The 16,602-nt window shown below is 41.9% G+C and overlaps 2 protein-coding genes across 2 annotated transcripts; both read left to right on the top strand.

Annotated features, from left to right (window-relative positions):
* The first annotated feature begins 6,677 nt into the window (after window positions 1–6,677).
* Window positions 6,678–9,012, top strand: oxld1 (oxidoreductase-like domain containing 1). Its single transcript, XM_030399345.1, has 2 exons — window positions 6,678–6,880; window positions 7,627–9,012. The coding sequence occupies exons 1-2, from the start codon at window positions 6,830–6,832 to the stop codon at window positions 8,029–8,031; spliced, it is 456 nt and encodes a 151-aa protein (XP_030255205.1). The 5' UTR covers window positions 6,678–6,829; the 3' UTR covers window positions 8,032–9,012.
* A 3,822-nt stretch (window positions 9,013–12,834) lies between these two features.
* On the top strand, window positions 12,835–16,502 carry pde6gb (phosphodiesterase 6G, cGMP-specific, rod, gamma, paralog b). Its single transcript, XM_030399415.1, has 4 exons — window positions 12,835–12,967; window positions 14,652–14,873; window positions 14,966–15,006; window positions 15,089–16,502. The coding sequence occupies exons 2-4, from the start codon at window positions 14,731–14,733 to the stop codon at window positions 15,163–15,165; spliced, it is 261 nt and encodes an 86-aa protein (XP_030255275.1). The 5' UTR covers window positions 12,835–12,967; window positions 14,652–14,730; the 3' UTR covers window positions 15,166–16,502.
* The last annotated feature ends 100 nt before the right edge of the window (window positions 16,503–16,602 follow it).

Below are 16,602 nucleotides of genomic sequence, written 5' to 3'. Positions count from 1 at the left end.
TCTCCAAAACAACGCCAACCTCCCTCCATCCAAAACCCTGTGGCCATCGATGAGTTCACATCAGGAGCCAAGGTACACATTTACAGCCCTCCTGCTACTTTTCTGCCCCTCTTTGTCCATCTGATGTTCAGAACATGTTGAAACTATTTCATAATTCCAGAAAGTAAACTACGTCTGTTGTTCATTAACAGCTCTCCATCCTGCCACCGCTGCACAGACAGCCTCAGGTTTGAGCAGCGAAAGGTGTTTAGTGACTGAGGTGTTCATGTTCAGGGCCACTGATTGGTCAGAAACACGGTATGCACGGGGGCCCCCCTTCATATGCGGTTACCCAACCACCAGAGACCTTCATGTGACCTCGCCGGCAAACCAAAGAATGATTTACCAGCAGGATGACCTCAACTGTAATCAGAGTAGACACAGAGTGGATTCACTGAACGGTGAGCCTAAAGTCTCATATCCAATCTAAACTAGACGTGTGGATGTGTTGCAGGTTAATATTGCAAAGTTATGTTGACCTACAAAAGTCAGGATTTACATGCCAACAGAGCCTACATGTATGTAGCCGGCCTAGCATCGCCCTTGCTAATGTGCACCTCGTCAAAAATATAAATACTCTCATGGCCTGCAGGAATGCAATTAAAGCATCATTTTCTCTTCTGATGTTGTTTATTTAACTTTATGTTAATTATCGGACACAATTTCAGAATTCAAGACAACAATTAGACGCTTTGCTTTGTCTTAACTCTTCCCTCCCTGCTCCTGGTCCAGAATATACCTCGAGTACTTTGGACAGATTTTCAGTTTTGCTGCAGATGTCGGACGGATGTGCCACAGGAAGTTAGCATAAAGACCATAACGGCTCTATTTATCATTTTTTTTCTTTTAAAGTGGAAAGTTGAACAGCATATTTAGCTAACATTGGTCGCATGCTAGCTGAGTAATATATAGATATATACTGTATAGACGCATTTATAGAGGGCAATCACAGTGGTTCATCCGTCTTTTAACAGCATTTTCAAAAAAGATTCACAAAACTGGCAACACACCTGGCCGGCCAGCCTCCTCACTAACTTGTCGCCGCATTATTGGCCCTGTTTTTGTCTCGATGGCGCTCCATGTGCATATAAAAACAGGAAAAAAACAGTCCAACAGTCCCCCTAAGATCAACAACAAGCGTAATCTGATCCACATTTAGGTTTTGCATCAAACTGTCCTCACTCATAGGTACCAGACACCTAGATTTGCCTGATTTTCTTCATCAAGATCCATGAATTATTCCCTGAGAAATTAAAGAAAGATTTTGAATAACATCCTGTCTCACAATGTTAAACTGAGGGAGAGAGAATTCCTGGACCTGTGCCTTTATCTGACTCCGCACCAGGAGTTTCGAGTGGCCTGGAGTGGAAAGTCTTTATCGTCCCTGCGGGGCATTTCGGTTTGCAGAAGTCGTCGGCAGGACCAGTACACATCGTCCTGAAATGCCTGGTGACATAATACGTTTAACAAACAACATACAGGAGGTCATCATTAAAAAAAAAAAAAGGGAGCAATAAAAGTGGGGTCTTTTATCAGCAGCACTTCTATCCACCTGTAACGAAATTAATTTCCTTGTGACCAACACTGCGGCAGTATGTCTGAGAGTATGAGATTGATATCACTCGATTCAAATGTGTCGCCACTATCAGGTGGATTATTTCCCCCCTAGGCCCAGGTCGGCACAGAAGCCTCACAAAGACTGTGTTTGTTTGTTGGACTTTGACATGCAAATATGCGCCGTTGCAAAAATGTCAACATTGTGGGCCTCTGGGAAAAGGAAAGGAAGCAGCATGAGGCCGTCGCGTTATCTGTGTCGGGCCATCTTCTTTTCAATAAGTTAACCGTCCTTATCTGAGGTGTGAACTGATACACGAGAGATACACGGCTTAGTCTTAAGACGGGAGTCGATGTTACAAAAAAACTGTCTGAAAATACTCAAATCGTCACCAAACTTCCAGCAAAACTACTAAAAGCACTTCCAGATGAATTTCCCTGAGCTACCTTACTGATAATGACTCTCTCTGAGCGGATTCGTGAGCTCTGCTGGAGGGATTATTAGTGGCTGCAGTAATATTACGTGGAACAGTTCTCTGCCCGGGTGCTTAATTAGACTCTTCCTCTGATGACTCTCGCTTGTTTGCCGTGTTGCCGGCTCGTCCTCTGAGGGAAAAGCCTTTGTTGTGTTATGAGGGTCATTAGAATTAGACTGTGAGACTGGATCCACAAGGTGTGGTGTGGAAGGTAGGAATTCACAGTTCATTTACCGTCCAAAAAAACGTGCTCTGCTTTTGTCAGCCGACATTCAAAACTCACTCTGTGAAGACTTTTAAATGTCACTGCAGAGATGTGCCTTCCTGTTTTTGGTATCAAACAGCAAGGGAGGTTGATTTTCTAGTTAAAAATAATAATAATTTTAATTCAGCTTGAGTTTATCTTTGTTTTCCCTCTGAACTCCATCCTCTCCGTCTCCTGTTTCAGCCTCCTCACACACACAAACACGTTTCTGCCAATTCTGACAAGTCACCACTTGAGGTGTGTCAATGACTTGTCATTTCGGGGCCGTGGCGCGGCTGCCGTCCTCTCCGGCTCCGTGAACACTGTGGTCTTTGTACGCTCGGGACAAAGCCGGTGCTGTGAGTCGTCCAGGAGGACCTTGAGGAGGGACACCCGAGCACCAGAACACCTCCCTGCTACCTTTTAAACACCAGCTGTCAGATTCTGAGCTCATCCTCACAGATGCTCAAATTCAAAAAGACACTCGGTTTTCATCAGAGACGTCATTGTTGGTGCACGTCGGCACATACAGTGGGCGAAGTCAAACAGAAAAAAAAACCCTGTTGCCACTTTTGCCTTTTCTGAGGGACTGTGTGGAAGCTGTTTGCCCGGCCTGTTGACCCAGCTGCTGCCAGAAAACACTTCTTGATGAGGACCACGACTGTATCAGAGGCACATTACACAATCCCAGATAAACCAGCCTCTGCTGAACCTTCCAGGAGGTCAAATCATATCTTATATCTCCGAATTGAGGTCACATACTGCAGATTTGACTACCGGCACATGCGACATTTGTTAAACAAATGAATTCCTGAAATTCTTTTTAATTTTTTTTATTTTCTATCTCTGTTTGGGTTGCGTTCCTGAAAAATCTTTCCCACGGGGTTGCAGTGTGGGCAACAAGTTGTAAGAAACGCTGCCAGGCCCTCTGTGCACGCAGGGTTTCACCGGGATTATCAGTGATGAAGCTAATCCTTCTCATGCAGGACGCCTGCAGCCGCACTGAGCAGAGCTGTGACTCGCTCAGGTCAGGGTGAGCTTTTTTTATAAAGGATATTATAATCCATCAAAACATTTCCAGCGTTAGAATTCATTAATCAATCTGACTTTTATCCCCCAAACACCAACGAGACCAAGTGTCGGTACAAAGGTGTTAAAATCAAGTAGCTGTTGATAAATATGTGGTGGCGTCCTCGACGTGACAAAAAAATGTGACCGTCCTGTTGATTATGTTGTGAAATGTAACTGTGAACTGAGCTGACAGCAGTGGGAAAAAAAGGGAATGTACCTTTTTCATGCCATAATGTACCTTTATTCGCTATGCTATAAAGCTATAGGTAACACTGGCACCTTTATACACATGATATTTTCTTCCACTTAGTAAAACAATGTTGATATGTGGAACTTTAAGACCCACGGGAGTCCTCAGTCTGTCCTTCTCTGGAGCCACCGGGTCATGTGAAATGTTGTGAAAGCATCAGAATCAAAAATAGCCTCCTTCCCTCGAGCTTCTTTTCTGTAAGTATTTGTCATGCGCCTGACTTAATCTGTCTCCGCCTCAGTCTGCGAAGCTGAGGGCCCCCTCAGGAAACGGCCCGCCAGAGGTAAAGCTGGGGGCTCCAGGATTTCCAAGAGCAAAAAAAGGGGGCGTTGAGGGGAAACCTAATCCGGCAGCGGGGCGGTGAGGGGACCGTTTGTGAGGGAAGTCTGGTGGCAGCGCTGGAGAAAACGGAGCCCTCGGCCTCCTCGGCGCTCGCATACCTGACATACTTCGGGAGAGCCTCTGAGCTGACCTCCGCAGGCCGATGCAAACACTGCAACATCTAAACCACGAGCCGTATCGCATGAAAGGGTCTCCGATCCCCGTTTTAGTATCTTTCAGCTCATTGTTTCGTAAACCATTCAGAGCACACAGCCATGCCACTGTTAACACTATCACAACATCAACTGGTTTAATGAGTTCCTAGAAAACGGATCCATTTATACAGCTCTTTATTATATCCAAGGGAAAGCCAGTTGTGTTTGACCCGCAATAATCGGGAAGTCTGAACCGTCGGGCACGCCTCGAGCTACGAAAACCTCTGTGGAATGAGATCTATTATAATAATCACAAAAAGCATTATCATAAGACCATGACCGAATCACAGAGGCTATTAAAAACTCTTGCCTCTGTTCATTTGTTCTGTCCGTGTGCACAGCAGTCTATTCAGAGATGACACAATCCGTCTCCTCTTTCAGAATAACATCGGCGGCCTTTTCTGAAAGTGTGCTCGGCTTTTATGTGTTCCGGATAAAGGTCTGAGTTTCTGTGAAGCATGACTGCGACTGAGGGACAACCTCTCCTCGGGAATAAAGTCACATTGTGACCGGGGGCCCCTGGTGAGATAACATGCCCCACCACACACCTGGTATCTCATGCCAGGCCGAGCAGCTGCTGTGTTTCCACGCCGCGTTACCATGGAGGTGGCTTGCAAACACTGAGGTCTGTGGGGAGCAAAGACTCACACCACCTCTCTCCTCCACATGCTCCACACACACACACACACACACACACACACACACACACAGACACACACACAGGTCAAACAGTTAAGAAATTGGCAGGGTATGGTACGAGGAAGAACCGCATCAATAGGGGGTTTACTTCCCCTCACCAGCATAAAAGAACCACTTCATTCACCAAATCTGCTCACATGGCTGTAAAGCTCTTTCAGCGCAAGAAATCTCAGAATCTGGGTCACTGTAAATACCTCGAGGAGAAACCATTTTTTGAGCCTGTAACAATGGTTTCTGCTTACGTTACGTAATGTAATGTAACTGTAAATATGACTCCAGTTACAGTACAGGTGTACGGGACACATATCAGGTTCTGTATCCAGAGGTGGGACCAAGTCGTTGTTCCAAGCTCTTTAGCAAATATGACGCCATTTAAAGCGTTCAAACGCATTAACAGTTAGTACGTGACTTTAAAATAAGCTCCAGAATAAATCATTGCAAACTAATCAGGCGTTTAAGTAAAGCTTTATATTAAGATCCTTGTAATAATGCTTATAATGCTTAGTTAATAGGTAAAACGGCCTTATATGTAAGATTCTTAAGAACATTAATACGATTATATAAGCATCCATAATAGCATCATAAACAAACGTATCAGTAGATAATGAGACATTTATAAGCTTTTTTTTTACATCAACATAAGAGGCCAGTAAATTGAACTTATTAGATCTGTTTAATGTTATTATAAACAATTATAAGAAACTCATAAGGCTTTTAGCATCAATAATCTGTCAACAAATTTCTTATTAGTGATTATGAATGTCATATTATCCAACAATAAATGTATTTACTGTGCCATTAACAGTTATACCATCATATAAGTACAAATAAGAGCCCTATTACTTGTTAATGTGACCTGTGTTTGTTGGTGTGAGACCCAGTTCCTGTTCTGTCATTTGTAATTTCAAAGTTGAATGTTTTGCTTGTTGCCTTATGCTTTATATTGAGTCTTTACATTTAAATGTGATCACTCAAGGTATCATTCTAACTCAATATTTAATCATTGGGCAAGTTTCCAGGTCTAAAGGAATCAGATTCTTAAGTCCAAGTCATGTGACTCAGGTCCATCTCTCTGTCCTCTACATTTCTTCTAATCTTGACTTCTGAACATGACAAATGACAAAGGAGAATCTTCTCTTTATTGATGCTTTTGTTTGATAGGAACTAACAGTACTTCTGAGGAAAAAGAGATAGTCGTGAGGATAAAAGCTGAACATGAGTCTCTTGATTTCAAAGGACATTGTAAACACACGATCAATAGGCCCTCGTCGTGGTGTTGATCTGTGCAGCTGAATGGAAAATGTGTTGTGCTCGGTGTCGGGAACTGATGACATGGGCCTGACTGGGCATCTCTCAGCTGCAAACAGTCTGGTACAGTGCAGTTAGCTGGGCTGTTAAGTGCTGCATGGCAACAATGCAAAATAAACATGGATCCTCATTGCAGTTGCACTTCTTCTTTTGTCTCTTAACAAAAACTCAAACAATCTATCCCTTTGTTAATGCTTAATAATATTGATTATAATTTCAAAAAGATATGGATTGATTTATTGTCCCTATTGTCCCTTGATATATTCATTTAAACTTTATTTTAAAAAATATAGAACTTCCACTTTATTGGATCTTTACATAGGAAAAACAGATGAAACACTGACACCTGCTGGAAAATACATGGAAGTGCAATCTTTCTCTCCTGCGTGCAGCAGAAACTATTTCCCCGCATTCTATTGGTTTACACTTCAGTGAGTGCTATTTGATTGGTCACATCGTTTTCTGTCAGCCAATCAAAGTTTCTGTTTACAACCATAGACAAAGTTGCGATTCAGAGTAACATACAGTGACGCAATTGGCTTGCAAGACCCGGTGAGACCTTGTCTGAAGGAAGGAGCAGCTTTAAAAGATGTAAAGTTTAAAGAGAATGATTTACAACGACACATAACCGAGAGTCTTACTTTCTCCGACGATGCTGGGTCTGGGTGTGAACGCGCTGAGGTCGTCCATGTCCTTACAAAAGGTTGGTAGCTAGCTAAGCTAACGGTAGTGTAGAGCTAACGGTAGAGAAGCTAACGTTACTAAACCAGCGGAAATCCAACCTTAGTTGGTCTGACAGGTTGACTTTGAACCAACCTTTCCTGTAGTCACACCTGTTGGTAATATCTGCAGAAAATACACCATGCTGTCCAGTGATTTTACAGCGGGAAGTATCCGTTTTGTCTGAGGGCTAAGACAGCTAGCTTAGAAAGTTCATCCGAGCTTTGGGCCAGAGCTGTGAGGTTGTTGGGTTAGCCACCGTTACATCCCGATTAACATTTTATTTTAGACCATAGTCTTTTATTTTTACCGTCAGACTGTTTCTGTTAACGTTCATAGGATTTGAGACTTGCTGTCCCAAGTGTAAGTCATTAGAAAACGACATGTAAATGCAAGCAAGGAACACACTAGATGTCAGATAGTTTGGAAACAGCTTTCTCACAGTGCAAATTATGACAGAAGTTGCTAATTAAGTTAATTATGTGGCTGCCAGAGATGGTTGGAGGTCCCCAGATCTTGTACCCAAGAAAGTAAAAAATACCACAGTGTAGAAAAACTCAGTTTCAGCTGTAATATTTGCCCCTTTTAAAGATTCAAGTTTCAATGAAAAATCTTGAGGTTGCTGTCCTTTAAAACAATTATCATCAGTAAAGGAACATACTGAAAGATTTTGCAAATCAAATTTAGAACAGAATTATACAAAAAATGTCATATTTTGCTGTTTTCCAGCTGTGCATCCTCTCCCTGCTACACATGAGACATCGCTTCTATCACTGCCCTCTGCAGCTGTGGAGCAGAAGTCCACACTGTGGGCCGGTTCGCTGCCTCTCCACTGGACCAGACTCACCTGCTTCACCTCTTCCCTCCACACTGACTGAGTCCTCTGAGTGCACTGAACCAGAGCCCGGCCGCAGTCCCTCCACCTGGACTCCTGACCAGGGTCCACCGCCCGCCCCCACCCACTGCTGCATGAGCGGCTGTCACAACTGTGTGTGGATCGAACACGCGGAGCAGCTGCTGGCGTATTACCACGACGGAGGGGAACAGGCGCTCAGCGCTATCGAGGAGAACGTCCTGGACGAGAACCTCAAAACCTACTTAAAGATGGAGATCAGGCTGATGAAAAAGACGTGACTGATGTGTTTACTGCCAGTGACAACCTTTCACTGAGCGTTAGCACTTTTTAACACACTCCAGTTCCTGACTTTACCTCCTCCTCCTGTGGGTCGTTCACTTCCGATCTGTGGAACGTTAAAGAAAACTGAGAGAAGCTACCAGATCAGCAGGTGGAAAGATAAGGTAGCTGTTGACTGAGTGCACCAGTTTTGTAAACCTGGGGTTTTGTTTCCAGCCTGTCTGACTGTTCCTGTTTCTTGATGTGTCAGACTTCCCTCTGGTGATGTCTATTGTTGCCAAAGCTCAGCAATTAAACGCACAGTATTATTTTCTAAATCAAAACAGTGGTAGTTTATGATTTCATGAAGTTGTTGTCTGCATTGTTAAACAGCTACCATTGCAGATGAACATCAGTCTGACTCGACTTGACAGGTGAAATGTTTTATGTTATGTCGCATAAAAAACGCACATTTACTTTGAGTAAACTTGGTTTCTCTGGTTTGTGATAACGCACATTTACTTTGAGTAAACTTGGTTTCTCTGGTTTGTGATAATGTTAGCACACCATTCAATGAAATATAGAACAGAGGTCGAGTCATTTTAAGACATTTTAATGCAGCAATGTTAGATACCAAATCTTTAACATTTTTAATGCACTGTGGTTATAACTGATAGAAATCATGTCGAACACTATGTAAATCAGACCTGTGTTATTTCAAACTTGAATTGTTCTTAAGGTTTGAATAACCAACAAACCCAACCTGATTTATTGTCTTGTTGCTTTAGTCATAAAGCACATTTTGCACATTTGTTCTAATATCATATAATATCTAATATAATCATTTTGTTTGAAGTTTGAACTGAAGCGTTGATAGTATATTTTTATCTTTACTTGTCATTTGTTTTAAGTATGTTATTTAAATTATGTATTTGAAACATATATTTTTAAGGGTTGCTTGTGAAATAAATGTTGCTATGAAGATGACTTGAGCAAACTGATCTGAGAACTGTTTTTTTCTGAAACACTTCAGCCACAAGTATGCGCCACTAGGGAGTGCCAGACAGACAAAAAACCTGTCTGTCTGCCTTCATGAGGATAAAATATTTGCTCTGATCCTCTTAACTTGTTCAATTCATCATCGTGTGAGTTTATCCAACAGGTTCGACCAGCTCCTTTTCTGGAACAGTTCCAAGTGATATCAGACTGTACTAACAACAGTAATGATATGAGAAAGCTCTTAAGACGAAAGTCCTGAATGCAAACTCGAACTTTAAGCATCTTAAAGGATAGGTTTCCTTTAAAAAAATAAGTAATAAGTAATACATTTATAAGTAATAACTTATGAACAGAATGCATCAATATTGTCTGCCTAAATATTAAATCTTTATTTTTGAATCTATAAAAGTCAAAATGTCAAACAATCTCAAAATAATTTGATGACTGAAGGAGTGTTCTTGCTGCCCGGACGTAATGATCTGATGGATCGTGTCAGAAAAGAAGCAGAGCGTGTTCAGATGTCAGAATGACGTCTGTCTCCCGGCTGAGTCTGGTCCCTGAACGTGTCGCAGCTCCACCATCTGAGGGGAGGCTGACCCTGATCTCCAATAGTGATGATCACACAGGTACCAGTGGGCAGCTCCCTGCAGCCTGCAGTTATTCTTTGATCTGGGTCACGTAGCGGATTACGATCTGATCATATACAGTAGGGAACGCAGTTCCCGGCGACTGTGACGTGGAGGAAAAAACTGGAGGCAGATTAGAGCCGGTGCCACCGCTGCAATGTGTCACTTTGCGTCATGCCAGCATCTAATATCCAACATGAAGCTACATCTGATCCAGAGTCAGGCAGGATTAGTCTGAAATGTAGTCAGTTACTGAATACAATTTAGTAAATGTATGTAGTAATGTTGTCCATTGCATTACAATGTTTTTTAAAATCAGAATCCTTGTGGATTACTTACTTTATACAGTGATAAAACAAAACTGATTTGCCTGAAACAGCTGCTTTAAGTATTTTAATTACATGAAAATGTTCATTCTAATTCTACTCCATCAGTTCAGTCACTTTTAATGCAAACTTTTTCCATCATGTGGAGTGTGTGTCAGTGTTGTGTTTCAACCTTTCGGCCAATGATAAAGCTTTAAAAAAACATCATGTATGTGTAGAAGTTATCTTTATATGTTATATATGAATAAACAAATTTAGCCTGTTGTGTATTTATTTAATATAAGCAAGCTAAGGTATTACATTTAAATGGAATATGTGATAAGACATTATTTACAACCTTTCAAAGCCTAAATCGTCACTGAAGCTGCGAAGCTAAAACCCCTAGCTTGAACCACGTCTGAAGCAGATGCAAATCGATATTGGATCACAGGCCTTCCGGGAACTTAGATTATACAGGAGCCATTTTATGTTTGTTTCTTTTTACATTTTAAAACGAGTCCCCATCCACTTTAGTTGTTTAGGGAGAATGCTGCAACACTTTTTTACTGTGAAGCTCCATAAATGTTTTGTGGACTACGAACTTCACCTGACTTTACATCACCTTTGATATCTTTTTGGAAAAATCCCAAATCAAGTCAGACAACTCAAGTTTACTCCAGCAGTTTTAACCTTTTATTTTTTGGGTGAACTTTTCCTTTAAGCAATTGTTTACTGTAAAATCGCAACTAATGTTTATAAATCTTTACAATTTCTTAACAAACGGTGAAGCAGAGCTTTTCGATTCAATCAAATAACTATTCACTAAATTTCAGTTAATCAAAATTCCAATTTATTAATGAGGGTTATTAGAAAGTGTTACTAATTTCATATTGATCGGGCACAGATTGTAAATCTTTGCCAGTCACACGAGAGTGATCATTAACAGTGTACAGGGAGCCGGCACGTGTGCCCTCCTGCTGAGAGCTTAGGGGTCATCAGGAGCAGCTGGACCAAGATGGCCTCAGGCCGGTGATGACAAACATGAAGCCCCACCCACCGCACATGTCCCAAAAACACAGACGGGAACTGGGACAAATCCATTTTATTTGACTGGGTAACTGTTAATTATCCATCATACTGAGTGAAGTGAGTGTTTTTAATCACATTCACATCAGATCAGGGCTCAAAAGTAACTAAGTACTAAGCATTTATTCAAATACTTTACTTAAAGGTGCAACATGTAGTTTTGCAGAAGAAATTCACACTCAGAATTTTAAAATGTACAATATTAATGAGGTAATGATACAAACTCAGACATATTTATTTTTCCATAGCTGAATAAACAAGCTGCTCTCAGAGGAAAATAAGGTCCACAGAACACTGTGGCAGGGTCCGCCACATATAAACAAAGTGAGATTGTGTTGTTCTCTAAGTTCTGTTTGTTTATTCCGTTTATTTGGTTTGTTTAGGCATAAAACATATTTCTCTGCTGATGAACAGTTTTTCCCTAAAACTACACAGTGCATCTTCAAGGACAGTTTTGAGGTACTTGTACCTGATTTTAGTTGTACCCCACCACAGTCCACAAGCAAATACAGAGCTTGTTACTCTACTGCAGCTAATGAGGAACTTAACTGATTAGTTACTTTAGTTACATGTTATTTTAACCGTATAATATATTCTGAAATTTGCATTCTGCATAATGACTACTTTTACTTCTGGTACTTTTACTTAAAATGTCAACAGACAACTTTCCCCCGTGTCGTGTCCTTGTGGTATCATCATGGTTGTTGTTGTTGTTGGTGCTGCTGTCGCAAAGACAACTGGATGGTTTCTGTTTTCCTCAGAGAGTGGTGGCAGACAACTATATGTTGTGTAATGAGATTTATATGGAACCAGTGTCAACCAACATTTACTATGTCACGTCGATTTGCATTATGGGAATTTTAGAGTAAATAGATTTTGCTGCTTTTTTGGAGCGAGTTAACTCACTGAAAGTCAGGATATCTCCTTGCTGAAGTCATTTTGAGCATCTTCATTTACCCTGTCTTCTGTAAATATCCAAACTTTATGGAAGTGCAGTATCATTAGAATAGAACAGAATGACTTCTGTTAGAGGATCTCTTTTAGGCAATCAGACATTTTGGTTAAATCAACATAAACTACCTAACAATACGTCCTGATGAGCAGCTCAGTGATTGATTTTAGGTGTGGAGGCTGGTGTTGGATTATTGCTCCGCCAAATGTAATTACACTGAAACGTACATTAAGATGATCCCAGAGACTTCTGCAGAACGGAGGATTGGAGGCTTTCTTCCAGAAGCAGATGGTGAGACGATTGCATAACAAAGAAGGAGTGGGCTACGCCAGGCCTTTCAGGAAGCTTCCTGCTGCATCCGTAATCTGCATCAACACATCCCAGACTGTTTATCTCGCGTATCCTGTCGTCTCAGATCAGCGAGCCCATTGCTAATGCTTCATTATTTTCTTGAATTTTCCCCAGGCAATCTTTAACAGTTGGACTCGATCACGTTTTAGAGAGAAGATCAAAATTAACAGCTTACATCCTGTTTACTGCATCGTGTAAAGCACTTTTAATTTGCATTAGGGCATGAAATATACATTAGTTTCATCACCAATACTTTATAATAGCTAAAAAGTATAAACACAGAAAGTTTGTAAAAATAATATGTATTTATTGAAGTGGTATTCATCACAAATTATCCTCCAGAATCTGCACCAAATCTTTCCACAAATCCAAATTTGATGACAGCCGTGCTCATCATCACATCAACATGACATTATTAAAATGGAGTTTGGAGACAGGTGTACATGCGTGTGAAGTGTTGACATCAAAAGAGGGAGGCGGCGCGTTCATAATCTTCCGCAGGGGCTCAGCATATAAGAGGGGCCCTGAGCCGCGAGTGGCCCTCACAGCAAGCCTAGCATAGAACTCCTCTCATCTGCTCGACAGACCGGGCTCCACTAACGCCCACTCGTCTGGCTGTCCTTCACCCAAGCAGCCGGTGAGTAGACCCATAAATGTTATTGGCAAAAGTGGGATCTATTATGGAGAAAGTAAGAGGTGAAGGACGGGGGATGGTCGATGTTTCTGCTCTGGAGCTGCGTGGAAGTCAGTGGATGTTATGGATGTAACGATCCGACGCTATTGAAAAGGAGATTTAGATTCTCAAGAGAACATCGGATGAACAGCGAATGAGCGAAGGTCAAACTAAAACAATTAGGTTTCACAGATTCTCATTTGGATTATTATTCATAATCTAATCTAATCTAATCTAATCTAATCTATTTTTTCTATGAATTTGTAATACAATACAACATATTTTTCGTTTACTTCTTGTATTGTATTGTTTGCATCAGTGTTCTACTTTTCAGTGTATTGGGTAGAGGGCTGTAGTGGCGGGTAAGCAGACATAAACTCAGTTTACCCACCTTCTTCTAATGAAACATCGGGGTTTACTCACCTTTTCATGAGTTTACCGTTATTGAGCCAGTCCCTCCTGGCCTGGAAGTTGTGATTGGCTATCCCTTTGAATTCTGCACGACCTCGCAGTTTAGTCCAAACATCATCATGGTGATGGTTGATGGTTTGCAGGGAAGTTGAAAAAAATGCATGGTTGTGAAGAATTCAAAGGAACTGGCAATTGGAACATCTGAACCTCCAGGACGGGGCTGGCTAAGTAATGGCAAACTTGTGAAGAGGTGAGTAAACCCTGTGTTTCACTTAAATATGTGAGTGTATCTGTGTTGACCCTCCATCACAGCCCTGCACCCGACGCACTGATCCATCACTATGGAGGTCTGCTCGTTGTTTATAGGTTGTTTGTCAGACGATCCATCGAATAAACCCAGTGTTATCTGCAGAGCAAGACACCCAGTGGCAACTTATTTTTTGAATAGCTAACTAAATTGTTCTACATACATTTTCGTTGCTACATTTTCTAAAATGTATTGCCACTTTCTGGAGGGACGTTAAAAGACGTTAAAGGTGGATTAGAGATGCAACTCTGTTCTCCTTATACAGAGAGAGTTTTTTGGGAATTGATAAAATGGTTACTGATCATTGGACAGGATTTCCTACAAGATTAGAGAAACAAACCGCTTAAAATATACACATGTCAACACCTTTATAGTCAAACTTTGATATAAAACTACCGTAAAATCCCAATAAACATGAATAAGGTTTGTTGAGTCTCTCTCATTGTCATTAAACCACATTAATGGTTACGTGAGACCGAGCTCAGCACTGTCATTGTCATCGGGACACCGTGAGCGGATTGATCATTTAGACCCTCAGTGCGTGATCAGCATATCTGCCGCATTGTCCTTGCTCTAACAAGATTACACGTGGATGGCAGAGGGGGGGGGGGGCACTTATTAACTTGAGCCGGGGATTATGGGAAAATTGGGTCATCCTCACAGAACACGCTGCTGTAAGGTAGTCCATCTCAGACGGTTCAGTCAGTAAGAAATATGAGTGTAAATCCTGCCTGCTGCTTGTCAGAACAATAAGAGGATTAGAGGTGATAATGTCAGACAGAGGTGACGGGAGGCTGCGGGCTGGAGGCTGCGGGCTGGATGCTGCGTGAAGTTTACGGTTAAACTGAGCATCTTAGATCGTATCGCCCAAAAAGTGAAGTGTCTGTCTGGGTGAATTATCTCGCTCTTCCTGTCCTCCTCTCCACGAAGATATCATCACGACGACAACGCACCAGAGAGTTCTCTCTAAAGCCAACAGCCTGCACACAGCCACCAGAAACAGCTCAAAATGAATCTTGAGCCCAAAGCTGAGATCAAGACGGCCACCCGTGTCAGCGGAGGCCCCGCCACCCCACGCAAGGGCCCACCCAAGTTCAAGCAGAGGCAGACCCGTCAGTTCAAGAGCAAGCCTCCTAAGAAGGGGATCCAAGGGTAGGCTTTGAACGATGCGCACTGTTTCTTGAGATTTTTTTTTTTTAAGGAATAACAGAAAATGATGGTTTGTAATTCCTCTCCCTTTGCAGCTTTGGTGACGATATCCCTGGTATGGAGGGCTTAGGCACAGGTGAGTTCACTGAGGTGCACTTCATGTCAGTTCTGGTTTGCAACGACCCAGATGACCTCATATCTTTGTGTTCCCGTTGCAGACATCACCGTCATTTGCCCCTGGGAGGCCTTCAATCACCTGGAGCTGCATGAGCTGGCCCAGTACGGCATCATCTGAGCCTTCTCCATCTCCCTGCAGTCCTCTGAGGATTACAGGCCACGTCCATGCACTTCAAACCATCTGCCTCAGGCTCCGTCACCTAGCTTTAAATGGAACTCTTCCAGACAAACTACCACTACAACCTGTAACGAACACAAAAAATGGAAAAACAGAAAAAAGGTCTACAAAAAAAAAAAAAGAAACTTTCTGTCCTCTTTCGCTGGATTCTTCTTCTGACTCTGCACTTCACACACAACTTCTGCTCACGTTTAGGACCTTATAACTGACACCTTCACTAGATCTGCACTGTTACTCTCAGCGTCACTGTCTCTCCTCTCTCGCTGTACCTACTTTTCCTCTTCTTTTTCTATTCTTCTCACGGACAAACAAACCTGAAACTTACACAAGCAAGGCAGCCTCAGATTGAGTTCAAGTGACAAACCCGTGGAGTGGGTGGGTTCCCACTCCACGTGCTTCGGCGCCTCTCGCGTCCATCTCAGAGGCTCGTCCATCGACGCCGAACATGTAAAATAGAAAAAATAAAAAACCTGAGTTCTGTAGACTGGACACAGCTTGCCATTGCTGAGCGTAAACTTTCAGTGGGATAATGTTAATAAGCGTCATCAGATATCCCTCTTTTCCCTCTGTTCTACAAACTTAAACTGCAACCACATTTTTACGAGGAAGTGGAGAAGTGTTGTTAGGAAAACGCAATCTTTAAAACCAGAGTTCCTGATTTGACAGTGCAGTAGCGTGTATCATTCATCATTGGCCCACACTGTCAAACTCATCTTTGCTGAATATCATTAGTTTCACATCTCTTCTCATTTGTACATCTCCCTTGTATAATATCAATGTATATGGAAGTATGTCTTTTATGTTTACATGTTTATTTCTCACACGATCTGTGTGTTTATATTTGTGTTTTTAAGCGCAATATTTCAGCTCTCTTTTTGTTGTTATCCTGTAGATTCTTTCCTCCGTGCCCTCCTTCGTTTCAGTTTCCTCTCCATCGTCCTCTTCATCATCAGCCGGTCCGTCATTCTGTTCATGTTCAGACAGTAAACCTGTACCCACCTGTTGTACACATAATGCCATTTTATGTAATCTTGACCTTATCTTGTAAAAATACCGCTCTAATCAATAAGATGACGACAAAGGTAACTTTTCCCTGATGACATAAAGCTGGTGATGGAAGAGTTGGCGATTCTTCTTCAGATTACGTTCACAATGATCACACTGTAGTATCGAGGGACGGCAGAGGGACGAGCGGGACAGAAGAGATGTGTAATGGAGCTTTGACCTCTCTACAGGATGAGGAAAAAAAATAAAACATAAAAAGAGGAAAACATAAATGGAGATGTATTTATTCTGTAATATATATATACAGTCCACACATCCATGAATACATATAAACAACATTCTGGGTTTGATTAAAGCTGCATTCATGTGATA

The sequence above is a fragment of the Sparus aurata genome, chromosome 20 (genome assembly GCF_900880675.1).
Source record: "Sparus aurata chromosome 20, fSpaAur1.1, whole genome shotgun sequence".
Classification (NCBI taxonomy): domain Eukaryota; kingdom Metazoa; phylum Chordata; class Actinopteri; order Spariformes; family Sparidae; genus Sparus; species Sparus aurata.
Note: the sequence above shows the minus strand (reverse complement) of the source record. Positions and strands in the feature narration are given on the sequence as shown.